We start from the raw sequence: 27,494 nt of genomic DNA, 5'->3' as shown, positions 1-27,494 counted from the left end.
GTCAAACTCCCACTTGAGCTCGATTGCGTCACCTGCACTGGTATCATCGGCACCTGCAACTGTTTTGGTAGTATCTGTGAGTCATGAGGACTCAGCAATCTCAAAACCCACGATATCAAGACTATTTAAGCTTATGGGTAGGATAAGGTAATGAAGTGGAGTTGCAGCAAGTGCTAAGCAAAAATGGTGGCTGACATACGTATATAAGACTAAGATGAGAAGCTACACAACGGTTGTGAAGCTAGAAGTGATCAAGAAGTGATCCTGAAACTACTTACGTTCAAACATAACTCAAACTGTGTTCACTTCCCGGACTCCGCCGAAGAGAGACCATCACAGCTACAAACGCGGTTGATTCATTTTAATTAAGTTTAGTGTCAAGTTCTCTACACCGGATATAAACAAATTCCCATCTGCCACATAACCGTGGGCACGGCTCTTGAAAGTTTATACCCTGCAGGGGTGTCCCAACTTAGCCCATCACAAGCTCTCACGGTCAACGAGGGGTATTCCTTCTCCCGGAAAGACCCGATCAGTCTCAGAATCCCGGTTACAAGACATTTCGACAATAGTAAAACAAGACCAGCAAGACTGCCCGATGTGCCAACAAATCCCGATAGGAGTCGCACGTATCTCATTCTCAGGGCACATCGGATGGGCAAGATGTCGGGTTAGCTGAGACCCTGGTTGCCCAGGGGGCGCCGGACATCACCCAGTTCGGACCAACACTCAGAGGAGCACTGGCCCGAGGGGGTTAAATAAAGATGACCCTCGGGTTCATAACTCCCAAGGGAAAAGTTTAGGTTGTTAGGCAAATGTTAAAACCAAGGTTGGGCCTTGCTAGAGGAGTTTTATTAAAAGGGAACAGTCAAGGGGGTCCCATAACCCCAACCGCGTAAGGAACGCAAAATCAAGGAACATAACACCACTATGACAGAAACTAGGGTGGCAAGAGTGGAACAAAACACCGAGCAAAAGGCCAAGCCTTCCACCCTTTGCCAAGTATATAGATGCATTAATTAAATAAGAGATATGATATCCCAACATATCCATGTTCCAACATGGAACAACCTGCAAGGCACCTGCAACTAGCAACGCTATAAGAGGGGCTGAGCAAAAGCGGTAACATAGCCAAACAACGGTTTGCTAGGAAGGTGGGTTAGAGGCTTGACATGGCAACATGGGAGGCATGATAAACAAGTGGTAGGTAGCGCGACATAGCGATGGAACGAACAACTAGCAAGCAAAGATAGAAGTGATATCGAGGGTAATGGTCATCTTGCCTGAGATCCCGCAAGTAAGAAGAATGAGTCCATGAAGAAGAGAAACGGATGTAGTCGAACGAATCCTGACAACTCCGGAACGAAACCGAAGCTAACGAGAGAAGCAAACTGGAAAGAAGCAAGCAACATGGTAAACACACAAGCATAAACATGGCATGATGCACAACCAAGGATGATGCATGTCCGGTTTAAATATGCATGGCATGGCAAGTGCACAAACAGCACTACAAGTTAAGTGGAGCTCAATATGTGACAAGTTGCATATTGACCAAACACCACATTCAAGTTATTTAGTTTGCCCTCATTTATGTACCCAACAATATTAAATGTTGGTTAACATGGCAAGAGGTGAGGCATAAGTAAACAACTATTTAGGCAAGTTTAAATGAGTCCGGAAATAACAAACAACAATTCTGGAAAATCCCCATATGCATATTATGAATTTGGTACTGTTCTACCCTAAACCATATTTTAGAATTGTTAAACATGCAAGATCAGTGCACCATGTCAAACTAGGAAGTTTTCTACCCCATTTGCATATAAAGTTTATTTAAATCCGAGCTACGGTTATTAGTTATGAATTAAATCATTTTAACATGGCAATATGCAAATTTAATCAAACAACATTTTTAACATTTTTAACGTGGATGCATGATGCACATTATGAAACTAGACAGGAATCTAAGTAGTTTACATATATGACATGTTTAAATCCGATGCACCATTGTTTAGGTATGAGCATTTTAAAGCGATGGCATAACTGTAATATACATGCACTGGTTATTTAGGAAATTCGTCGGACAGTAAAAAGCCGGCACCGGCCGAAACTGGGCGTACAGATCACTTGGGCGCTAGGGTGTGGGTGGCTCACCATGGGCCAAAAGCCCAGATTGATGGAGGAGGTAGGACGACTGGTCCGGTTGGGCTGGCGGGCGAGGCCGAGGCCCATGCGAAGACCACGCGCGATCAACACGCTTGTCGCCCTCCTCATGCCTGGCTCACGAATAGGAGGCAAGGGGCGGTGGCGCTAGGAGGCTCCGGCGAGGGCGGGGCTTGGAACAGCGATGACGACGCGGATCCGGTGGGGATGGACCGGAGATGGCCGGATCCATCGACGGCTCGTCGTGGGGCGACGACGAGGGAGCCCTGGCGCGGCGCTGACCAAGGAGGAGAGTAGAGAGGTTAGGAAGAGAAAGAGAGAAGGGACAGAAAGGGAGAGGAGAGGGACGGGGCCCCGACCTAGTGGCGAGACGAGATGGCGTCGCCGGCGTCAGCTTCGACGAGGTCATGGCGGGCGAGCTCCGGCGGCCTTGGTCGCCGGCGACGGATGTCGGGGATGCGCGGGAGGAGAGATCGGGGCTCTCCCAATCTGGATCGGAGGCGGCAGTGCACATGCTTGGGGGCAAGCCCCGCTGGGCTCTGCAGGCTTGCCCCGGGCCTGGGTGGGCCACGGCGGCGCGGGGAGGCAGGGGGCGGATGGCCTTCTCCGATTGGCTGGAGGGGGTCGGCTGGAGGCGGCGCGCCCACTAGCGACTCGCCAAGTGCCGCTAAGGAGGTGGCCGGCACGGAACACGAAGAGGTCACCGGCGGCTGATGATTGGGGCATAGAAAACAAGGTAGGGGGTTGGAGGAGGCCAAAATTGGCATGTGGGGGTGTTATATAAGGAAGGGGTTAGGGTTTGGTGGGTTTGAGGCCGTTTTTGGACCCTCCGATCGCAATCGAACGGTTCCGGTCAGAGGGGGGTTTTAGCGAGCTGCGGTTGGGCTAATTGTGGCTGTGTGGAGAGGCCATGGGCCGTGTAAGAGAAAAGAGAGAGAGGCCCGACAGCAGTTTTCGGAGACCAAAAACGTCCGGCGATGGACCAGTTATAGTGCCACTATATGTTTAACGGTTGGGCTATCAAACGGGCTCCGAATGCGATGAAACTTGGTAGGCGGCCTACTGACAACATAATAACACTACACGCCAACTTCCATCCCATTCCGAGAACATTTTCCTGCCACTTATAAAATAATATTTCAGACGTGCCGCGGGCGCATGCGAGTGTGTCTGGGCTCAGAAAGGACAACAGAAGGAAAAGGGAGACCGGGACGGATGCAAGTTTTGGAAAACATGAGGATGCAGTGCACATGATGACATGGCAAAATGCAACACGCAAGCAGAATGACATGGCAACGACGGCGAATAACTGGGAGACATCTGGCGCATAGGTCTCGGGGCGTCACAACACTCCTCCACTTACAAGAGATCTCGTCCCGCGATCTAAGAATGGCACCGGAGAGAAGCGGAAGAGCAAGAGGTAAAACAAAGTTTCTTCTTTGACAAAAGAGTGAAACCAACGAACCTTGAGAGGTTAAACAAATTGAAAGAAGGAATCCAACAAAGATGCAAGAAGTTGAAAACACTCAGTTATAAAAGAGGAACAAGGAACATTGCGAGAACCTTGTAGGTTGAAGGACATGAAACAAGAGCTTAACGGTCCAAAAGAATATGAAAGCACACCGGTAGAAAAGAGAAACAAGGAACACCATGTGAGCCTTGGAGTTTGCAAAGCTATGAATGACGAGTACAACGGACAAGAAGTACATGCAAGCACTCCGGTTGAAACGAGATGTACAAGGAACAATAAAGATCAATTACGACAACACTCTGGTTGGAAATAGGAAGGCATAGAATATGAACTTGGCAAAATGAAAGCACTTGGATGAGACTCCGGATAGAAGAGGAATGATAGACACAACGCTCCGGTTAAAACAAGATAGAGAAGGAATAAGAATGATATAATTTGGACAGCACTCCGATTGTAAATGGAAAGAATTGAACATGAACTTGACAAGATGAGAGGATACTTGATGAAATCAACAACACAGTGCCTCTGGAACTATTGAAAGAATGGCACAAGGGGTAGGAAAGATTTCAGACAGCACTCCGGTTGAGAAGGGAAGCAAAACATGATAAGATGAGAGAACTTGAATGGAGGGCACGACACTCCGGTTGAATGGATAAGGAAAGGAAAAAACATGATCTTTACAAAATGAGATGATGGGTCAAAGAGAGCAACATCATCATGCCTCCGGAATGAAAGAATAGAAGCTGGATTGATGTAAAGAAAAGAACGGTGAACAAATGACAAATCCTACCGCAAATGAAATTGAAAGCATCCTTAGAAAGAAGGATTTGAATGGAGTTGTTGAAAATTAAACAACAAAAGAATAAGGCTGTTGTGGGCTTATGTAAAACATCTCAAAATTATGAGGTCAAATTCTACCACTAACGGAAACAATAGATTGGATTGATATCAACACGGGGACCGGAAACTTATTTCACCGGGAGGATAAATGAAGAACTTGGGTCATTTATAAGCACCATAAATAGCAACAATCCTTAGGGAAAGCTTTAGGTGAAATATAACCCAAGCTAACTCCAACAAAGAGATTGATGGATTAAGAATAGCTCATGCTCGAAGAAATTGTTGGGTTTAACTATCTCATTCTTGACAGCTGTTGAATCATGAAACACGAAGGGAAATTATCAAGAATGACATAACACCACCTCAAAAGATGACATAGAAAGAACTACACTTTGGAATGCAAGATGAAGAATGCTTGAACTCCTCAAAACAAAACATGCGTTGAGCACCATGTTAATTTTAGAGTATAGCTTGGCGGAACTTAACTTCGAGAGGGAATATTGAATAACAATTGAAGAATGAAAGGAATCCTTGACGAACCACCATGTAGAGCCTACATAAAGAACTCCGATAACAAAAGTACGATAGAAAGAAAGAGAAGTTGAAAGAACAAGGTGAAGCCTTGCAATGATTTAGATGGACCTTCGCGACGAGATAATTGAGAGAGTTGTGACTCCGAAAATAAAAGATGAAGCATCTCGAACCAAGAATGTGACATGGTAAACAACTCTGGAAAGAAGAAATTAGATCACTTGGATGAAACAGTAATAAGAATTACGTTATGTGTATCCTTCACCAATTTAAATTGATGACAAGCAACAGATTTGGCATACTACTTATTCTTCTTTAAAAGATTGAAGAGATATATAGCGCAAACTTGAGAAGGTCTTCAATGAACGGCCGGTAGGATTGAAACAACAAATGAATTGATACGATAACAAAGTAAAATGAATCTTTAACGAACCACCGTAATAAATTGAAATGAACGCAGCAAATGGACGAATCACCAGGAGGAATTATGTGACGCCCCGAGACTGATACTCGAGAAGACTTCCATATGTTCCGGGTTTCCCCGTGTGTTTCATTTGTGCCTGCCCTTTTATTTTTGCTTTGCATCATGTCATCATGCCATCTTCTCATAAATCTTTTGCAACTCAACTAAATAAATTGCATGGATCTTCGGTCCATTTAAATCGAGGGAACTCACATGGTGATTTCTCTATATAACATATCCTCCCAATATTTTAGGGAGCTATTATAAATATTCCATTAATTTGGAATCATCATAACACACGTGCAAAATAATTCCCATGTCTATTCCTCTTCGAGTTTGACCTTCAGACCTTGCCAATATCTCTCATCTCTTTTATCGAGGCTCCTCTGAAAAAGCTCAGCCCATTTTAGAGTCCTTTCGAATGGGTTTCAAAAATTCAAACATGTTGAATTAAATTCAACATGTGCGAATCCTTTTTTATCCAAAAATCCTCTTTTCATTTTATTTAAATTCCTCACATTTTTGTGAGTCCAGAAATATTATCCCCATGCGCAAAATCCTTCCCTAACCTTCTCTTTCTTTTCCTCTCTCTAATTTCTTTTCTGTTAAAGAAAATAAGTTTTAAGAGAAGAGGGAGGGAGAAGGGAGCCCAGCCGCCTCTGGCCACTTGGGCCTCCTAGCAGCGCCGGCCTCCCAGCCCAGTTGCATCCTGCCAGCTTTCCCAGCGCCCCACTCCCACCTCTTGGGCCTAACCCACAAGCGCCGGCCCAACCTCCCTAAGGCTTCCCACAGCCCACCTACAACTAACCCTAGTGCCCGACCTCCTCCTCTCGTTCTCTGCCTCCCACGGCGCTGCCAGCCTCCCTCGTCCTCCTCTTGATCGCATTGCCAGGGAGAGGAGCGCCCCTCGCTCATCCTCCTCCAAACCCCGTCGTCCTCCACTCCTTCTCCTTCCTCCCGTGTGGATCCTCTGCACCAAGGACATGGCCTCGCCGGCCGGCCATTGAAGCTGCGCTCCCGTTCATGTCGGCCTCGACCTCCTCCCCGAGCTGGAGGCTCCGCCTTTGTCCCCATGGCGCTGCGGCCCCGTCGCTTCCCAGCCTCTCTGCCGCGCCATGGACTCGAGCCCTCCATGCGCGTCGCCGCATGGCTGCCGAACCTGCCTCCATCGTCATGCCTTTCTCCAACACTTCAGAAGCTCCTCCGGCCTCCCCGTTCTCTGATTCGTCTCCTCGTGCCCCTTCCTTCTACGCCCACGCCGTCCTCCACCAGCAGCGTCGCCACCCTCGTCGGACCTCGTTCCTCAGCCCGCAGCCATGGCCTCAAGTTCGTCAAGCCGCTGCTCCGCCTCTACCTCGTTCGAGCAGAGAGGAGGACGCGCCTCTGCTCGCCCACTATGACCAGTGCCATGAACCGCAGCTCTTTGTACCGGCCTCCGAACTGCAAGACCAAGAACATCTACCGACCTGAGCGTCCCCGGACTGTCAAGCTTTTCTCCGAGAATTTTGCCAAGTACCATGATGATGCGCCAAGTTCCACGACGACCCAAGTACCATGACTTCGCTTCTTGCTTGACAAGTACCACAGGAAAACGCCAAGTACCCCTACGCGCGAAGACGCCAAGACTGTTTTGGGATTCACCAAGTACCACTACGGCGACATGAACATCTACGAACTGTGTTCAGCTACCGTTTCCTACCTAGAATGACTACCGTCGACGTGCTTTTCTCCCAAAGGAATTGGAGTCATCAAGTACCGCTCCGAACGAACGTGAACGACTACCGTCGCAAGAACGTGAACGACTACCGTCGCAAGACCGGAAAGTCCGGAAAGTCACCGATGACATGAACATCTACGGAAACTCGGGCAACGATAAACATGTACCACTACCGTCACCGAGATCGCGAGAACCTCTACCGTCGACCCTAGAGCATGCGAGAATGACTACTTCCACTACTGCCGTCACGAGAACTGTCCCGTTCGCACGCTTCAAAGGTATAACCCCGAGACGGCCGTCCGTGGACCGTATGCATGTGATGTGTTGTATGAGATGCACCCTATGTTTGCACCGTGTCCGAGTTGTCACTTGCTCGGTCCTCCTCGTTGCCATGCCGTCCACCCGTGGGAACCCGGTAACCGGGATCACCCCACCATCTTTTGCACGCTCCCGCCACCCTTCCTTTGCACCGGTATCTTCGTGAGCTACCGGAACCGATATGTTGTCGTGGCATCATTTTCGGATTCGTCGTCGTGGCACCCTTTATTTCCACCACGGTGACAAATGCTTCATAATGCTCTTATCAATATTTTCATAAAACTTGCATAAAACTTGCAAATGTCATCCGCATCATGATAACAACATCAAGAATGTTTAAATTGTTGTTGCTTTGAATTGCTAAATGCATATGGGGTTTTACCGAATTTGCTGTTTGTTATATCCGGCCCCATTTAAATTGTTAGATGGTATAGTTTTGTTATGTTTCACTCTCTTGCCATGTTTCACAACATTTAATATTGTTGGGTACCTAAACGAGAGTGAACTAAATAATTGATGTGGTGTTCCATCAATATGCAACTCATTGCATATTGAGCTCCACTTAATTTGTAGTGTTGTTTGTTGCACTTTGCCATGCCATGCCTTTTTAAACCAGACATGCATCATACTTGGTTGTGCATCATGCCATGTTTATGTGATGGTTGTTTACTATGTTGTTTGCTTCTTTCCGGTGTTGCTTCTTCGGGTTAGTTCCGATAACGTCGCATTTATGAGGATCCGTTTGACTTCGTCTGTTTGTCTTCTTCTTGGACTCGTTCTTCTTCCTTGCGGGATCTCAGGCAAGATGACCATACCCTCGAAATCACTTCTATCTTTGCTTGCTAGTTGCTCGCTCTATTGCTATGCCTATGCCGCGATACCTACCACTTGCTTTTTCATGCCTCCCATATTGCCATGTCAAGACTCTAACCCACCTTGTCCTAGCAAACCGTTGTTTGGCTATGTTACCTCTTTGCTCAGCCCCTCTTATAGCGTTGTTAGTTGCAGGTGAAGATGGAGTTTGTTCCATGTTGGAACATGGATATTTGTTGGGATATCACAATATCTCTTATTTAATTAATGCATCTATATACTTGGTAAAGGGTGGGAGGCTCGGCCTTATGCCTAGTGTTTTGTTCCACTCTTGTCGCCCTAGTTTCCGTTATACCGGTGTTATGTTCCTTGATTTTGCGTTCCTTACGCGGTTGGGTGTTATGGGAACCCCTTGACAGTTCGCTTTGAATAAAACTCCTCCAGCAAGGCCCGACCTTGGTTTTACCATTTGCCTACCTACCACCATATACCTTGCCTTGGGTTCTGCAGACTCAAGGGTCATGTTATTTTAAACCCCCCAAGCCAGTGCTCCTTTGAGTGTTGGTCTGAACCAAGCTGCCTACGGGGCCACCTCGGGGAAACTTGAGGGTTGGTTTTACTCGTAGCTAGTCTCATCCGGTGTTGCCCTGAGAATAAGATACGTGCAACTCCTATCGGGATTTGTCGGCACATCGGGTGGCTTTGCTGGTCTTGTTTTACCATTGTCGAAATGTCTTGTAATCGGGATTCCGAGACTGATCGGGTCTTCCCGCTAGAAGGAATATCCTTCGTTGACCGTGAGAGCTTGTGATGGGCTAAGTTGGGACACCCCTGCAGGGCTTTGAAATTTCGAAAGCCGTGCCCGCGGTTATGGGCAGATGGGAATTTGTTAATGTCCGATTGTAGAAAACCTGACACTTAACTTAATTAAAATGCATCAACCGCGTGTGTAGCCGTGATGGTCTCTTCTCGGCGGAGTCCGGGAAGTGAACACGGTTCTTGTGTTATGCTTGAACGTAAGTAGTTTCAGGATCACTTCTTGATCACTTCTAGTTCACGACCGTGTTTTGCTTCTCTTCTCGCTCTCGTTTGCGTAAGTTAGCCACCATATATGCTAGTGCTTGCTGCAGCTCCACCTCACTACCCTTTCCTACCCATAAGCTTAAATAGTCTTGATCTCGCGGGTGTGAGATTGTTGAGTCCTCGTGACTCACAGATTACTTCAAACAGTTGCAGGTGTTGATGATACCATGCAGGTGACACAACCGAGCTCAAGTGGGAGCTCGATGAAGATCGTGTTTGTTGTGTTGTTTCGTTTCTAGTTGATCAGTAGTGGAGCCCAGTCGGGGCGATCGGGGATCTATTGCATTAGGGGTTGTCTTTCTTTATTTGGTTCCGTAGTCGGACCTTGATTGTATCTGGATGATGTAATGCTATGTTTATGTATGGTGTGAAGTGGCGATTGTAAGCCAACTCTTTATCCCTTTCTTATTCAGTACATGGGATGTGTAAAGATTACCCCTCTTGCGACATGCCTACTATGTGGCTATGCCTCTAAGTCGTGCTCCGACACGTGGGAGATATAGCCGCATCGTGGGTATTACAAATTAGAAAACAACGTTGATACTTGAGGGAAATTAGATACAGTAGAACTAAGAGATCATGAACTGATTAGAGGATAGTTCGACGATGCGCCGGTAGAATTGGGGAATGCAAGCTGAATGCTGAGAATGCATAAATCTTCTGAAATGATGGCCTTTGGATGATCAAGAAGCGAATAACTCCTAAAATGCCACAGATGGGTTTGAAAAGAATCCTTGATGATTAGAGCAATTATGAGGATGGCATAAAGCTAGAACCATGAATCTTTGGAAGAACGGGCAAGGATTTAAGAGGAACTCTTCTTTGGTCTTCAAATGTTGAGAATGACGATGAGAAACACCACCATTAATTGCCGAGACACTCCGGGATAATGATGAATATAAAGGTTGAATCAGCGATGAAAAGAATTTGAAAGCGATCCTGGAGAAGGCATCTGGCTGATGATAATTCATTCTTACGTCAAACTTCGAAAAAAATTAGGGAATAGCTCTGACAAAATTAGAAGAGTCGGGTAAGATCCTGGGAAAAGACCTGTGGGTTAGGGCCCACTCAAAGATACACCATTGAATGATATAAAGAGAGATTGCACCAGTTGAACTAAATGGTCGAATGAGATAACAACCTCGAAATAACTTGAACGGATTGAGAATGGAAACGTGAATCTTCTGAGATATCTTCAGCACTCCGGATACAAGAATCGTAATGTTAATGGTCCAGAGATGCTTGGATAAGAACTTCCAACACGAGAAAGCATTTGAAACGAGGAAAGGGATATGATCAACACCAAAAGCTTGAATTGAATCCACCGGAGAAGAAAAGAGAACGAAGAATGATAAACTTATAGCTCCTAAGCATCTTCCAGAGAATCACTAGATAAGATCATTGATTGAAAAGAATGAAGGGGCTTCACCTGAATAAAAGGATACATGATTAAGATATATATGAGTCCTTGAAGAAAAGGGTGGGAGGGCGGGAAAGAAACAAAGGCAACTTGGGACTGATGGAAGAAACACCTTTGAGAAAACTTAGAATTGATCTTGCGGGTGGGGAGAATGATGGGATCCTCTCGAAGAGAAGCGCACCGGTTGGAAATAGAATTGGGATGACAATCTCGATAAATAAGAAGGATTAGTATTCACATAGGGATATGACAACACCACTTAGGAAAGATATGGAATCAACACTTGACATTGAAGCAACTCGAATACCACAACTCAAAACAAATCAAAGATTTGGCTTGCAGAATAAGCCGAAACAAATACATATGATAGAGATTTACCCAATCCCATATCATGCATCTGTCAGAAAGATATTCTAGGAGCTACTTGAATCCCACCTATTAACTCCCGAAACTTTCTGGTTATGCAATCTGGTGTTGGGGATACAGAGTGGCACAATATATATCACACAACTAACAAGCCCTATGCTCCAACTGTATCCATCCGTCAACACATAACCAAGAAAACTCTGGAAATCATGTACCTAAACCTTCGAAAAGCATCCTTTATACGAGTTATGGCTATATTCCCGAATTCCTGACCCAGTACTGGGTGGCGTCGAGGTTATCTCACCAACAACTGCATAAAACAGATTTTCGATGTCGGCGAACTCAGGTATTCCAGAACTGCAATAATAAAATTGTGACGACAACACCTCAGAGCTCAACTCCCTAGGACACTGCCACAACCCCTAAATGTAAGGAGGCACCAAGAACAATGTTCTCATCACAAGAATATCGGAATGATTCCAATATACCCGCGTGATCCTAATTTTTTCGTGAAATTTGAGGAGAGGAAAGTCAAAACATTTACGTCAGGAGGCCTCACCAGAGAGAAGAAGGGACTAAGGAGTAAAAATAATCCTACTCTCTGATATATATAATCCTAAGACTCAAAACATTTTTGTTCTAGACTCAACAACATCAGCGATTCGATCAAGCAGGGGGCTCCTAAGTCGGAGATGGCTATGATACCAACTTGTAACACCCACGATGCGGCTATATCTCCCATGTGTCGAGGCACGACTTAGAGGCATAACCACATTGTGGTTTTATCGCAAGAAGGGTCATTTCACACAGTCCCATGTAATGAACAAGAAAGTGATAAAGAGGGTTGGCTTACAATTGCCACTTCACACAATAGTTAAATAATTCATACATCATCCAAAACACACACATAGACCGACTACGGTCAAAACCAAATGCAAAGAAGATAACCTCAAATGCTAGATCCCCGATCGTCCCAACTGGACTCCACTACTGATCATCAGGAAATGAAACATAGTAACGACCAAGGTCCTCGTCGAACTCCCACTTGAGCTCGGTTGCGGCACCTTTACTGGTATGATCGGCACTTGCAACTATTTTGGTTGTATCTGTTTGTCACGAGGACTCAGCAAACTCAAAACCCGCGAGATCAACACTATTTAAGCTTATGGGTAGGATAAGGTAATGAAGTGGAGTTACAGCAAGCGCTAAGCAAAAAATGGTGGCTAACATACGCATATAAGAGTGAGATGAGAAGCTACGCAATGGTTGTGAAGCTAGAAGTGATCAAGAAGTGATCCTGAAACTACTTACGTTCAAACATAACTCAAACCGTGTTCACTTCCCGGACTCCGCCGAAGAGAGACCATCATGGCTACACACACGGTTGATTCATTTTAATTAAGTTTAGTGTCAAGTTCTCTACAACCAGATATAAACAAATTCTCATCTGCCACATAACCGCGGGCACGACTCTCAAAAGTTTATACCCTGCAGGGGGTCCCAACTTAGACCATCACAAGCTCTCACGATCAACAAAGGATATTATGTCCCCCGGAAAGACCCGATCAGTCTCGGAATCCCGGTTACAAGACATTTCGACAATGGTAAAACAATACCGGCAAGACTGCCTGATGTGTCGAATCATCCCGATAGGAGTCACACGTATCTCGTTCTCAGGGCACACCGGATGGGCAAGACGCCAGGTTAGCTGAGACCCTGGTTGCCCAGGGGGCGCCGGACATCGCCCAGTTCGGACCAACACTCAGAGGAGCACTGGCCTGGGGGGGTTAAATAAATATGACCCTTGGGTTTATAACTCCCAAGGGAAAAGTTTAGGTTGTTAGGCAAATGTTAAAATCAAGGTTGGGCCTTGCTGGAGAAGTTTTATTCAAAGCGAATTGTCAAGGGGGGTCACATAACCCCAACTGTGTAAGGAACACAAAATCAAGGAACATAACACCAGTATGACGGAAACTAGGGCGGCAAGAGTGGAACAAAACACCGAGCAAAAGGCCAAGCCTTCCATCCTTTGCCAAGTATATAGATGCATTAATTAAATAAGAGATATGATATCCCAACATATCTATGTTCCAACATGGAACAACCTACAAGGCACCTGCAACTACCAACGCTATAAGAGGGGCTGAGCAAAATCGGTAACATAGCCAAACAATGATTTGCTAGGAAGGTGGGTTAGAGGCTTGACATGGCAACATGGGAGGCATGATAAACAAGTGGTAGGTAGCGCGATATCGCGATAGAACGAACAACTAGCAAGCAAAGATAGAAGTGATATCGAGGGTAATGGTCATCTTGCCTGAGATCCTGCAAGGAAGAAGAACGAGTCCATGAAGAAGAAAAACGGACATAGTCGAACGAATCCTCACAACTCCGGAACGAAACCGAAGCTAACGATAGAAGCAAACCAGCAAGAAGCAAGCAACATGGTAAACACACAAACATAAACATGGCATGATGCACAACCAAGGATGATGCATGTCCGGTTAAAATATGCATGGCATGGCAAGTGCACAAACAACACTACAAGTTAAGTGGAGCTCAATATGTGACAAGTTGCATATTGACGAAACCCCACATTCAAGTTATTTAGTTTGCTCTTGTTTATGTACCCAACAGTATTAAATGTTGGTTAACATGGCAAGAGGTGAGGCATAAGTAAACTAACTATTTAGGCAAGTTTAAATGAGGCCGGAAATAACAAACAACAATTCCGAAAAATCCCCATATGCATATTATGAATTTGGTATTGTTCTGCCCTAAACCATATTTTAGAGTTGTTAAACATGCAAGATGAGTGCACCATGTCAAACTAGGCATTTTTCTACCCCATTTGCATATAAAGTTTATTTAAATCCGAGCTACGGTTAATTAGTTATGAATTAAATCATTTTAACATGGCAATATACAAATTTTATCAAACAACATTTTTAACATGGATGAATTATGCGGATTATGAAACTAGACAGGAATCTAAGTAGTTTACATATATAACATGTTTAAATCCGATGCACGGTTCTCTAGGTATGAGCATTTTAAAGCGATGGCAAAACTATAATATACATGCACTGGTTATTTAGGAAATTCACCGAACAGTAAAAAAATAGGAACGGGCCAAAACTGGGCGTACAAAGCACTTGGGCGCTAGGGTGTGGGTGGCTCACCATGCGCCAAAAGCCCAGATCTGTGGAGGAGGTAGGCCGACTGGTCCGGTTGGGCCGGCGGGCGAGGCCGAGGCCCTGCGCAGACCACGCGCAGTCAACGCGCTCGTCGCCCTCCTAGTGCCTGGCTCATGAACAGTAGGCAAGGGGCGGCGGCGCTAGGTAGCTCCCGCGAGGGCGGGGCTTGGAACAGCGGTGACGACGCTGATCCGGCGGGGATGGACCGGAGATGGCCGGATCCGGCGGCGGCTCGTCGTGGGGCGACGTCGAGGGAGCCCTGGCGCCGCGCTGACCAAGAAGGAGAGCAGAGAGGTTAGGGAGAGAAAGAGAGAAAAGAGAGAGAACGGGAGAGGAGAGGGATGGGGGCCCGACCTGGCGGCGAGACAAGATGGGGTCGCCGGCGTCGGCTCCGACGAGGTCGCGGCGGGCGAGCTCCGACGGCCTTGGTCGCCTGCGGTGGACGTCGGGGGTGAGCGGGAGGAGAGATCGAGGCTCTCCTAATCTGGATAGAAGGCGGCGACGCGCGGGCTTGGGGGCGGGCCCCGATGGGCTCCACGGGCTTTCCCGAGGCCTGGGCGGGCCACGGTGGCGCTAGGAGGTAGGGGGCGCGTGGCTTTCTCTGATTGGCTGGAGGGGGTCGGCTGGAGGCGACGCGCCCACTGGCGACTCGTTAACTGGCGCTGAGGAGGTGGCCGGCGCGGAACACAAAAAGGGCGCCGGCGGCAGATGATTGGGGCGCGGAAAATGAGGTGGGGGTTGGAGGAGGCCAAAATTGGCATGTGGGGTGTTTATATAAGGAAGGGGTTAGGTTTTGGTGGGTTTGAGGTCGTTTTTGGACCGTCCCATCGCAATCGAACGGTTCCGGTCAGAGGAGGGTTTTAGCGGGCTGCAGGTTGGCTGATTGTGGCTGTGTGGAGATGCCTTGGGTCGTGGAAGAGAAAAGAGAGAGAGACCCGGCAGAAGTTTTCGGAGACCGAAAATGTCTGACGATGGACCGGCTAGTGTCGGTATATGTTTAATGGTTGGGCTATCAAACGGGCTCCGAATGCGATGAAACTTGGCAGGCGGCCTACTGACAACATAACAACACCGCACGCCAACTTTCATCCCATTCCGAGAACATTTTCCCGCCACTTATAAAATAATATTTCGGACGTGCCGCGGGCGCATGCGAGTGTGTCTGGGCTCGAAACGGACAACGGAAGGAAAAGGGAGACCAGGACAGATGCAAGTTTTGGAAAACATGAGGATGCAATGCACATGATGACATGGCAAAATGCAACACGCAAGCAGAATGACATGGCAACGACAGAGAATATCTGGGAGACACCAAGCGCACCGGTCTCGGGGCATCACAAAGGCCAAACACCAACGACCCCATGAGGTGATGTGAACGGGACCGACCCGCCAGACAGAGCTCAGTCGTTGGGTTTACCGACGCTGTAGGGACGGACCCGAGCACAGACACCGTGCCCAGTCTTCTCATGCGAAAATCCTGAAGAAAGACAACCGACGCGCGTGAAAGTGCAACTATCCCTGGGTGGTTTTGGTAATTCCTAACAACATATAGCTCATTGAACTAATGCTCTTTCAAGATGATTATTTCAGAAAGTTCAATGATTGACATGGCATGGACTAGAAATGTGGACCCCTAAAAATGCCAAGGACACATATTGGCTCAAGCTAAAGACTCTATATTTTCATTTGAGTGATCCAAGATCACATTGGGTCCATAGGAAAAGCCAATACTATTAAAAGGAGATGAGGTGTTGCTTAATGGCTTGCTTGCTCAAAATTCTTAGTGATATGCTCCAAAGCCCTCGACCACTTTCTCATATCCACATATGTCTCAAACCAAAAGTCAAACTCGTCCCCACCGATTTGATCTATCCGGTGTCACCGAGGTCATTTGACATAGCCGTAGCCAAAAACCCTAATATGTTCGGTCTCACTGATAGGGATCCCGGTCTCACCGAGATGGGATTGCAAACTCTCTGTTTCCCTTCGTAACGTTTCGGTCTAACCGAAATGAGCGATGCAAACTCTCTGTTTTCTTTTACATTTCGGTCTCACCGAAATGAGTGATCGGTCCCACCGAGTTTGCCTGACCAACTCTCTGTTTGCCTATTACAGAAATTGGTCTCACCGAGTTTATGTGATTGGTCTCACCGAGATTATGTTATGCCCTAACCCTAATGAAATCGGTCCCACCGAGTTGACATGTCGGTCCCACCAAAAAGCCTAACGTTCACATTTTGAACTAAATCGGTCTCACTGAGTTTAACTATTCAGTCCCACCGAGTTTGGTAAATTGTGTGTAACGATTAGATTTTGTGTGGAGACTATATATACCCCTCCACCCATCCTCCATTCCTGGAAAGAGCCATCAAAACGTGCCTACACTTCTAGCATTCACGTTCTGAGAGAGAACCACCTACTCATGTATTGAGACCAAGATATTCCAATCCAATCACAAGAATCTTGATCTGTAGCCTTCCCCAAGTTGCTTTCCACTCAAATCATCTTTCCACCAAATCCAAATCTGTGAGAGAGAGTTGAGTGTTGGGGAGACTATCATTTGAGGCACAAGAGCAAGGAGTTCATCATCAACACACCATCTATTACCTTTTGGAGAGTGATGTATCCTAGATTGGTTAGGTGTTACTTGGGAGCCTCCGTCAAGATTGTGGAGTTCAACCAAGGAGTTTGTAAGGGCAAGGAGATCGCCTACTTCGTGAAGATCTACCCGAGTGAGTCAAGTCCTTCGTGGGCGATGGCCATGGTGGGATAGACAAGGCTGCTTCTTCGTGGACCCTTCGTGGGTGGAGCCCTCTATGGACTCGCACAACTGTTACCCTTCATGGGTTGAAGTCTCCATCAACGTGGATGTACGATAGCACCACCAATCGGAACCACGCCAAAAATCTCCGTGTCTACATTGAATTTGATCCCTCTAAACTCCTCCCATTACCTTCATATGCAATGATTTACATTCCGCTGGTATACTCTTAGATTTGCATGTGTAGTTTGATTGCTTGACTTATGCTAAGTTGCTAAAATCTGCCAAGACGTAAAATTGAGAAAAGGCTAGATTTTTATTTGGTCAAGTAGTCTAATCACCCCCCTCTAGACATATTTTTGATCCTACAAGTGGTATTAGAGATTTTGTCTCCATTTTGCCTTGATTTCCATAGCTTTGGTGATCATAGCGTTGGTTTCACAACCTAGGAGAGTATGGCGTCTAGTGAGGGAAATTATCACCGTAGAGGTCCTTACTTTGATGGTACTAATTTTGCTAATCGGAAGGATAAGATAGAAATGCATATTCTTGGACATAACCCCGCCGTTTGGGCTATTGTGTGTATTGGCTTATAAGGTGAATTCTTTTATGGGAGAGAACTGAATCGTGAAGCTACCGCGGAAGAGTTGAAGATGCTACAATACAATGCTCATGCTTATGATATCCTCTTCAACGGATTGTGCCTCGAAGAATTCAACAAACTCAGCCGTCTTGAGAATGCTAAGGAAATTTGGGATACTTTGATTGATATGCACGATGGTACCGACTCCGTCAAGGAATCCAAATTGGACATGCTTCAAAGTCAGCTTGACAAGTTCAAAATGAAGGATGTTGAAGGTGTCGCTGAAATGTACTCTAGGCTTGCTCTCATCACAAATGAGATTGCCGACTTGGGAAGTGAAGAGATGACTAACAGATTCATCATCAAAAAGATCCTAAGAGCCTTGGATGGAAAATATGATACCATGTGCACATTGATCCAAATGATGCCCTACTACAAAGATCTCAAGCCAACGGAAGTCATTGGAAGAATTGTGATAAAGAAGAGCTGCACAACAAGTCTAGTGGTGCTTACAAAGCCTCATGTGATGTTCCTACATCGTCAAGTGAGAAATAAGCCTTCAATGAAGAATTGAGCCTAATGGTGAAGAATTTCAACAAGTTCTACAAAAGTAAAAGCAAGGAAAGGAGTTCCAAGTCAAGGTCCTATAATGACAAAAGATATTCTAGTCGTGGGCGTAATTGCCATAATTGTGGAAGACCCGGACACTACTCCAATGAATGTATGGCTCCCTACAAAATAAAACAAGACTCACCTAAAAGGAGAAGTAGAAGAGAAGAATCATCTCCAAGAGAGAGAAGGGGTAGAGATGATCGTTATGAATGAAGAACCTCTTGCAGAAGTAAGGACTTGGAAAGGAAGGACAAGTTATCAAGGAGCTACAAAAAACGAAGACATCAAGCTCACATTGGTGAATGGGTATCCGACTCTGACACCGACCATCACCCTGAGAGAAGTTATCACTCCGAATCCGAATATACTCAAGATGAAGGTGTTGCCGGTCTAGCACTTGTGTCGACCAACTCCTATGACATATTTGACTCACCAAATGAAGGAATTGGAAGATGCTTCATGGCTAAAGGCCCAAAGGTATCACACCCCGAGTATGTTGATGTCAATAGTGATGAAGATGATTTGCTAGGTGATGATGATTTACTTGTTGACAACTCTAGTGATGAAAACTATGATGAACTTGCTATTAATCATGCTAATCAAGATAAAATGAATGACGATGATAAGAAGGAGATTAAGCGTCTAACTAAAGAACTAAACACTCTTGAGTTAGCTCATGAAACTATCTTGGAAGATCATCGAGAGCTTTTAAAGATTCATGAGAAGCTATGCTTTGAAAAGCTCAACCTTAAGCACGAGCATGGGTTCTTAAAGGCAATCAATGATGATCTTCATAAGAAAAGTTCTTGTTACATTGCCAAGCGTTGTTTACTCTTGTCTACTTCCATGCCACAAGTAAAATCTAGCAACCAGAGCAAGAAAGATTTTTCTTCTAGTAGTAACAATAATCATGTTAAATCCACTATTGTTGCTTCTAGTAGTTCTCTTGATTTCACTAATGATTCTCTTAGCCAAGTTATACTTGAGCAAGAAAATAGCTTATTGAAGGGAATTATAAGAAAGGTGTTTACAAGAGCCTTGCTGGAAGTAAGCAATTTGAGGAAATTATAAGCAAGCAAGGAAGGCACCAGAAGAAACAAGGTGTTGATTTTGAACGAAAGTTCAATGCTAATGGAGTTGAATGGGAAGAAGATTAATACCCCAAGACGAAGTTTGTTCCTCAACAAGAGAAGTATGATCCTACTTCTTTCAAGGGGACACAAGCTCAAGATGATCTTCCAACACAAAACCACAAGCAAAAAAGCAAGAACAAGATTCAAGAGGAGATTGATGCATTTGAAGAAGCTCACAAGGCCTTGGTCAAGTGGGTTTCCAAGACTACATCAAGTTTCACCTTATCAAGTATGACTACAACTCCAAGGATTCCCATCAAGTTGATGTGGATCCTGAAGAAGAACTAGAAAGTTCTTGAGGGTGACTCCGCCAACATACGTCACTCATATCACTTTGGCGTGGACAAGTGCAAACAACTTTCACATCTTGCACTAGTTCAAGGACTCACAAACCCTCTTGTTGGTAAGTCAAGGGACAAGGTAACCTAATGCTTTCATGGACATCATCTTGTGTGCACTTCACTCTATGTCTATGGATATCCTTGCTTGTTCCTTGTGGAACTAACCCGTGTAGGTATTGAAAGTGCAACTTACTCCAATGGATTGCTCCAAATGATCTACATCAACATTGAGCATCCACATCTTCAACATCTACATGAAGTCATCATTGACAAAACCCAAGGTTAGTTTATCCCTTTTAAGGGGGGACATCACATCTAGAAGGAGATTTACTCTAAATATTGAGCTAAAGCAACTCTAATGATGTGAACACAATAATACTTTATGTAAAAGTGGTAACCCCACTTATGCTCAAACGATGAATATGACCTATGATTAAATGTTTTCATTTGACTCCTAAGTCAATATACTCATATATAGATGACCTAGTCATCGCCAATTGTTTGATAGATTCTAGAGTGTTTGTGAATGCTTTCTCACATATTTTATTTGACATTTTATTGTGTGAGCATGTTGGTTGCATATTTTACTCATTCAAGGACATCCATTTGTTGCTTTGATTTTTGGATCTTTTTCTTTTGCCAAATGGATGAACAAAAATGCCTAAGAACTTCCTATAGTTATCTATGATTTTCTCGTCTCAAACTATATTCATGCTATATCACAAAGTTTGATCAAGTCAGATTCGAACCCTCTGTGTGAGGAGCACTCAGAGTCACCGATTCATCATAGACTTAAACTTCCAAAATCTCTGTGTGCATTTCGGTCCGACCGATTCATTCTTTTTGGTCAAACTGAGTTCATTGCCTTGATCTAGTTTTAATCTAGATGCAACCGATTAAAACCATTTAGTCACACCGAGTTGCAGTAACAACTTGCAATTCTGCATCTCGGTGCCACCGAGTTGTTCCACTCGGTCACACCGACAAGGTCACGATATATATACCGACGGGTCAAATTTTGGAAATTCCTCCAAAACCCTTTCGCCCGCGCGTGTCCTTCTCTGTCGTCTCGGGTCTCCGGATCGTCCTCTCGTCGCCAACGACCTCCCGCCGCTAGTTTCTGTTGCCGTCAACAGAATTCTACGCCGCCGTTGTCGTTGTAGCGAGCTCATCACCGAACTAGGGTATGAGTTCGAATCTGTGTGCAATTCTTTCCTCTGATTCTTAGCACAAAGCAAGTGCCATGTTTCTTACCACGTATGAGATCATCCTGTCCAGCAAAAACCTTCTTTAGACTAGATTTGATTCGAAAATTCAGAGTTAGGTTTCTGTCGAACTCATCTCGGACCGACCGAGTTGTGGAAATCGGTCTCACCAATTTGGCTTTGGCCATTACACTTGCACTTTTCAGTCTGACCAAAACTTGCAAATCGGTGTGACCGAATTCAACTCTCAGTGAAACCCTAGCAATCTCGGACTCACCGAACTGTGCCTCGGTCTGATCGATTCCACTAGTTTAGACTACAAAAGTAGCTTAGGTGTCACCAAGTTTAAATCGGTAGCTCCGAAATGCTTTCTATGGAAAACTAAAACTAAGTTTTTGACTCATCTATTTTGCAAAACCTCTGCACTTTGTAATGCTCATCCATTCTATCTTCACTACTATTAAACAATCAAACAAAAACTTTCTTACGTGCACCCCACAAAATGTCCACAGCCTCGTCGCCCATATCACCACCACAGGATCAAGCCCGCACAACCCCATCTAACAACCATCATTGATTTATTCAAGATCTGGTGTGCGCTTAGCAGTTTACATAGACTGACCGTACTCCACCAGATGAAAATATGAAACTCCCCGTCCCACCTCTTCAGCCCCTCAAATCACGGTAATCTAACCATCTAACCAACTCGCAAAAAAGGAAACTCAACCTAATCGTGTCCCTCGCCCCTTTCCCTGCCTTTCATCGCCAGCCCTGCACTGCATTGATGCCTCCCTGCACGGCGACCTTGATCCCTACATCGGATCGTCGCCGCCCAGCACTACATCGACGCCCCCCTGCCGGGCTCCCTCGCCGCCCTGATCAGCACCGTCAAGTGGGCGGCCGCCCCTCCTTCACCTACAATCAAATATTCACAGATCGGCCAGGCTACAACAAGACTATTATGTAGCAATCCGCTCGAGTTCTGAAGTTGCAGGCAGCCCCGTCAGATCGGCCAGGTATGATTTTCATCAACAGTGGAAACCCAACTAACGAGATACAACCTCACCTTCTCTTTTTTCCAGCAAAAAAACTCACCTTTTTTTTCTACTATCCGTCCGCGAGATCGCCACTGCCCCGGCACACGAGCCTACCCCGGCACACGAGCCGCCGCGCCCACCATGAACGTCCCTTGAACCAGCCGGCCACACGCAGTTGTAATTCTTCCCTGCACTTCTTCATGTTAGACTTCTTCCTTTGACATGTTGCAACATTACTCAGGATTAGAATTTTGAGAACGGAGTTTCTAAAAAATAAACAGTTGCACAACAGAATGCTATAACCGTTTGTTTTACATCTCTAATTAATGGTTTTCTATGTTGAAAAATGGTGAATGTAGGGCCTAACATCCAAATTTCTGGGGTTAAGATACCCAAACTCAGCAGAATACGTGATCCAGATTGCACAAACGAAGATGCTGGTTAGTTCTCTTCGAAGTTTCTTTTGGATATGTGATCCAGATTGCCAACAGTTTTTACTGTTGTTTCTGTTCTCTTCAAAGTTTCTTTTGGAAAATACCTCTAGATCTGATTCAAAGAGAGAAAAATTATGAATATCCTGGTTTTTCCCCTTAAGTTTCCTATAGCTGAAGTGCAACCATGCACTAACCAATTTCCCCTGTGTCATTTGCCACGAGGCCAGCGAGTCACATTCGAAGGAGTAGAGCAGACACCAGTGACCAGTGCCAGTGTTGGTTGGTGCTTTCCCTCATGCGTCTAGATCCCACACAACTTGGTTTGTACTCCCTCTGTCTCAAAATATAAGGCATTGCTCTTTTCCCCTTCGAGGTAAAAAAAGAGTTACTTCTCTTCTTCTGCTTGATGGTTAGTTAGTGTATGTTTGTTTCTCCGCTTGGGGTTTGGTCCAATTTCCGTTTACTCCAATTGATGACGCCCCCCAATGGAGAGATGAGACCTTGATTGAGCTAGCTAGATCTGAGCACTTCGAAAATAGAAAGGGAGATCTCTTCTCTTGTAATTTCTATTCCTGTTTCTTAAGTTATTACAAGTACACTTGTAACTTCTATTTTTATTTACCTTTCTATTTGTGGAGACACGTCTGCTGCAAGTTTTGATTCGCTGAAAAAGACAGTTAGTGACCAACTTCTCCTTTGAGCAGGGAGAAGTTGTCCTAGAGGTAGGTAAAGAAAGAAATGTCTGACACTGAAGCTGGCAAGCGAGCCACTGATTCTGACACTGTAACGCTGATCCCAAACACAAACAGTGGAAGCTTAGAAGGTTCAAGCAACAACAGGCCACAAAGACCACCTGGTTCAGAGACAACGATGAGGTTGTCGAGATCACGCTCGATGTACAACGCGATTCAGTGTCGGTCCAAGGTGTCAGGGCAGTGCCTGCGGAGGCTGTGTGGCTGACACGAGGAAGAGATACGACAGAAGTAAGAGTATCGCTGCAGTGGCACTTAAGGGATTGCAGTTTGTGACTGCCAAAGTTGCCGCTGACGATGCGCTGCTGTGGAGAAATCGTTCAGTCACCTACACATTGATGGTGTCCTGCTCCATTCCAGATTTGGGAAATGCATTGGTACGTAACTTGAACAGTTTCAGTGAGTATTCCTTGGATATAATTTGTAGTATAGTTCAAGTAGTGATTACTTTTGATTGTGTGTGCAGGGATGAGGGATGGAAGGGCCCGACGAGTTTGCAGTGCAGATGTTCGATTCACTATCAAGGAAGAGAGGGGCAGTGAAGTGCTGACCAAGGCGGAGCTGAAAGAGCTCTGGGAGCAACTCAGTCACCAGGGTTTCGACAACCGTCACCAAACATGCATTGACATGTTAGTAGTTCACTCCTGCTAAATGTTTTTTCATGGTTTCCTTCACTCTTGATATATAGGTGCACTTTGTTCAGGGTTGACAAAATGTTGATGGAAGAATCACATCTGAGGATGTTAAGGAGGTCAGTCACAAGAACCTAAACTGAAAATATAGTCTTAGTGTGTAAATGTGAAGCATATATTCCTTTTTTTTTACGGAAAGTGAAGCATATATTCCACTATTAATTAAGCAAATGATGACACGCTTTCGCAGATTATCGCCCTTAGTGCATCAGCAAACAAACTTTCCAAGATGAAGGAGCAAGCGGATGAGTACACAATGCTCATCATGGAAGAATTTTTTTTTTTGAAAGGCATCATGGAAGAATTTGACCCTAACGATTTGGGCACATAGAGGTATGTGTATGTCCAAGAGAAGCCTCGCCATCTCGACGGGCCTCACCAGTAAGTAATAACTTGTGCCATCGACCATGTATCCACAAAAAGTATCGACTTAGATATACTGTATCTGTGTTTCATTTATATTAAAGAATGCACTGGATAGAAAAATATGAACGGAAGTCAATGGAAAAGCATCGAATACCAACCCGTGTGGTGGCTGCGTAGTCACTCTTGCCTTCCACAAGCCGGCGCGCACGTAACGGTCAGCCTGCGTGGTCTTCCTTGGCACGGAGATGGCGAGGCCGGCGACGTCGTCGGTGAGGAAGTTGGGGGTGTTGGTGACGCGGATTCGGTGCTCCCGGCACTTGGGAGGTCTACGCGGTCGGTCCCCACGGAGAAGGACGGCGGCGCCGATGCGGCATCGGCGTTGCCAACGACGGCACCGATGGCGGAGGCGTTGGCGCGAAGGAGAGTCCCAGGAGCGGAAGAGGCGGAAGCGAAGGTCGAGCTCCTGCTCCAGGTAATCGTTCCTCCGGAGCAGCAGCTGCAGCATGCCCAGGGTCGCCTTCGCCGACCGCCGGGAGCACCGAGGACGGCAGCAGCTGGCTGTTGTGTGGTAGGTGGCGGAGGTCCGCGCCGGCCTTTTGCTGGCAATTTATTTTTCTTCTCCTTTTCCAGTAGCGGTGGGGAGCCAGTGGAAGGATAAGATTTGGTGATGTGTGAGGTGTAAGAGGGAGGCACGAGGCAAAGAACGTCGGGCATGTCTATATCGATGGCTCTTTTTTCTTTCTTTCTTTAGCGGTGGGGAGACAGTGGAGGTAATAATTAAGTCTTTACCTACTAATAAAGCAGCAGCGAGTGTTTCTGGTGGTATGTCGTCGCCAATTTTACAAAAAAGTCCCTCTGTTTCTGCGAAATCAACCCGCAGTCCCTATTAAGTGGATCTGGGAAACTATTCATTATAAAAAAAAAATGGCGTCACGGCGGTGGCCTTGGCCGGCATGGAGGTGAGCTCGTGGGCGCGCTTGCGGTAGGCGAGCCTAGCCCGCAAGTCCTCCCGTTGCTTGGTGAGGGCCTTGACCTTCCTGCGCGCCTTGTCGGCCTCGGCGCTGGCCTTGGCGGGCCGAGGCGCCGCGGAACGGGCGGCGGATCTCGGCTACTCCGCCGTGGATCCGGCGGCAACCTCCATGGCGGGTCCCTGGAGGAGACCATCGTGGATCCCGCGGCGGGCGAATCGAGAAGGAGAGGCGACAACCTCCATGGCTGGCTACGGGGCAGAGGAGGCAGGGTCTCGTGGCGGCGCTCGCCTGAGCTCCTGGCGCCGGGAAGATATCGGGAACGGACGAAGGACGGCGAGGCAGGTCGGAGAGGGGCCGGATCCGGCGATTCCCGACGACGGATGGGCGGTGGCGGTCTCCATGCTGCGGGGTCGGCTCGAAGCTTCTGCAGCGGGCATGGTGGTCTTCCTGTTGAAGAAAATAGAGAGAGTTCAGAGAGAGAAGAGAGAGACAGGGGAGAGATAGAGAGGGCGGGAACGGACGAAGGACGGCGAGGTAGGTCGGAGAGGGCACGCGTCGCGGCTTGCCGCCAGCGTCCACGCCGCAGGAGCCAAGGAAGGGGTGATGCGTCGCGGCGGGGGTCCGCGCCGCCCGAGCCCAGGAATGGGGCGAGCCGTGGTGGTGCTCAAGATGGGCGCGCTGCTCAGGCAGCACAGCGGCAGCAGGGCCCTCCTCGCGGACCACGCACCGGCGGTGGCGCTCTTCGGGCACCGCTGCGGCCGGCTGAGCCTGGCCATCCACGAGTGCACGCCGGCGCCGCCGGTGTTCCTCATCGAGCTGCCCATGTTAGCGGTCGCGCTGCACAGGTAGATGGGCGCGGGGACCATGAACTGGCGCTCGAGAGCGACACCCGCAGCGCCATTGTTGTGTGGTGGAGCTGCTGCTTCCTGTTCGAGAGGTAAGAGAGAGGGTGAGGAGAGGTAGTACACCGGTGGTAGAAGGGGATGAGGAGGAGGTAGCTCACCGGCGGTGGGAGCCAATCTTAAGATGCAGAAAAAATTCATGCAGCCATGATGGGCCACGATCCAAGCCGCCCCAGAATCCTTGCGTCACCGGCAAACAAGCAGGCAAGCAGCACCACCACCAGACCGCCTCCCTCCGCCATAGGCCCAGCTAGCCCCCGCGCTGCTGGCCGGCCCCAGATCTGTCGAGCAACGGAGCCACTAAACACCCGCCCCGCAAACCGCCGTCGCCACCAGCCACCCACCAGGAATGAGGGGGGCACACCACCACGGCAGGGGGGCGCCACCACAGCCCTGTGAGCCGACGAGCAGGCCGCCGCCACCCCGTCCGAGCAAACGTGCCGACGCTGCCAGAACCTCCCGTTCGAGGGGAGGGGAGGGGGGATCCCAGCGGGTGGCGGAGCTTTGTGGGGGATGGGATGGGATGGGGCAGGATCCCGGCGGCGGTGGGCGCAGACGGCAGCGGCGTCGCATCCAAGGGAAGGTCCTGGTATGCTGGTGGCAGGAGGTCGGGGGATACGGATAACTGAGCAGAGCCTTGTGGTAGAGAAAACGGAGGAAGGCTACGAGCCTACGAGCGAGTCCATACGAGCGCCAACGAGGCGCTCTGGATTCTTCTAGCCAGCCGACGTGTTGTTACGTAGCTAGCGTCATAGCGTGGCACACATGGCCAGTTGTTTCTTTGTTTTTTATGAATTAATATAAATAAAGGTGCGGTCTGGATTCGTCACACATGTGTTAGCATGGACGTCTTAGCATGCACATGTTTCTCTGAGCTACACAAACGTTGCCTTTTTGTTTTAAGATTGAATTTGACTCTTTTTATGTCCCTCATGGACTCATAGTGACGGGCTACTAAGACGCGAAAGCTAAAAAGTAAATAAAAAATAACTTATTTCATTATTGATGTCAAAACACAGACAATTACATGTCATGGCAATAGAGTCTTTAGTTGATCTACATCCAAACAAAGTATACCACATTTTTATTGTCTGATGGTAGCTTAAAATAAGCATTGCGTGTGCGACATTTTTATTATCGGTACGGTTGTCTAAAGATAAAGTTGTTCACTCGGTTAGCTGACTAGGATTCATGTCCCATATTTCAAACTAACGCCCCAAAGAATTTTGTAGTTAACTGAATCATTATTTTGGTCATCATCAAATTTATTTTGTACCTGCCAGCTTGATTAATGATAATTGGTGTTTTGCTTTCCAGTAAAGC

General features: G+C 46.8%; 1 protein-coding gene across 6 annotated transcripts; it reads right to left on the bottom strand.

Annotated features, from left to right (window-relative positions):
- LOC119268061 (glyoxylate/hydroxypyruvate/pyruvate reductase 2KGR-like) lies at window positions 1-26,804 on the bottom strand. Of its 6 annotated transcripts, none has more exons than XR_005132845.1 (3): window positions 26,273-26,804; window positions 24,457-26,195; window positions 21,439-22,242 (listed from the first exon to the last, which is right to left on the bottom strand). XR_005132845.1 is itself a non-coding variant. In XM_037549553.1 (3 exons), the coding sequence occupies exons 1-2, from the start codon at window positions 24,801-24,803 to the stop codon at window positions 22,125-22,127; spliced, it is 492 nt and encodes a 163-aa protein (XP_037405450.1). In that variant the 5' UTR covers window positions 24,804-25,022; the 3' UTR covers window positions 21,439-21,932; window positions 22,113-22,124. The 6 variants fall into 6 exon arrangements, 5 of the variants coding, with proteins under 5 accessions (XP_037405453.1, XP_037405452.1, XP_037405454.1 ...); XM_037549553.1 differs by lacking the exon at window positions 26,273-26,804 and having other exon boundaries at window positions 21,439-21,932; window positions 22,113-22,269; window positions 24,457-25,022; XM_037549556.1 differs by lacking the exons at window positions 21,439-22,242; window positions 26,273-26,804 and adding an exon at window positions 1-59 and having other exon boundaries at window positions 24,457-25,015.
- Between the last annotated feature and the right edge of the window lie 690 nt (window positions 26,805-27,494).

This window comes from Triticum dicoccoides, chromosome 3A (genome assembly GCF_002162155.2).
Source record: "Triticum dicoccoides isolate Atlit2015 ecotype Zavitan chromosome 3A, WEW_v2.0, whole genome shotgun sequence".
Taxonomy (NCBI): domain Eukaryota; kingdom Viridiplantae; phylum Streptophyta; class Magnoliopsida; order Poales; family Poaceae; genus Triticum; species Triticum dicoccoides.
Note: the sequence above shows the minus strand (reverse complement) of the source record. Positions and strands in the feature narration are given on the sequence as shown.

What these genes read in the sequence shown, in the direction of transcription:
- LOC119268061 (XM_037549553.1), bottom strand. Translation starts at nt 24,803, where the DNA reads ATGCTGCAGCTGCTGCTCCGGAGGAACGATTACCTGGAGCAGGAGCTC. An exon ending in ACTACGCAGCCACCACACGG is followed by an intron (nt 22,270 to 24,456) that starts GTTGGTATTCGA and finishes AACATGTCAAAG; the next exon opens with GAAGAAGTCTAACATGAAGA.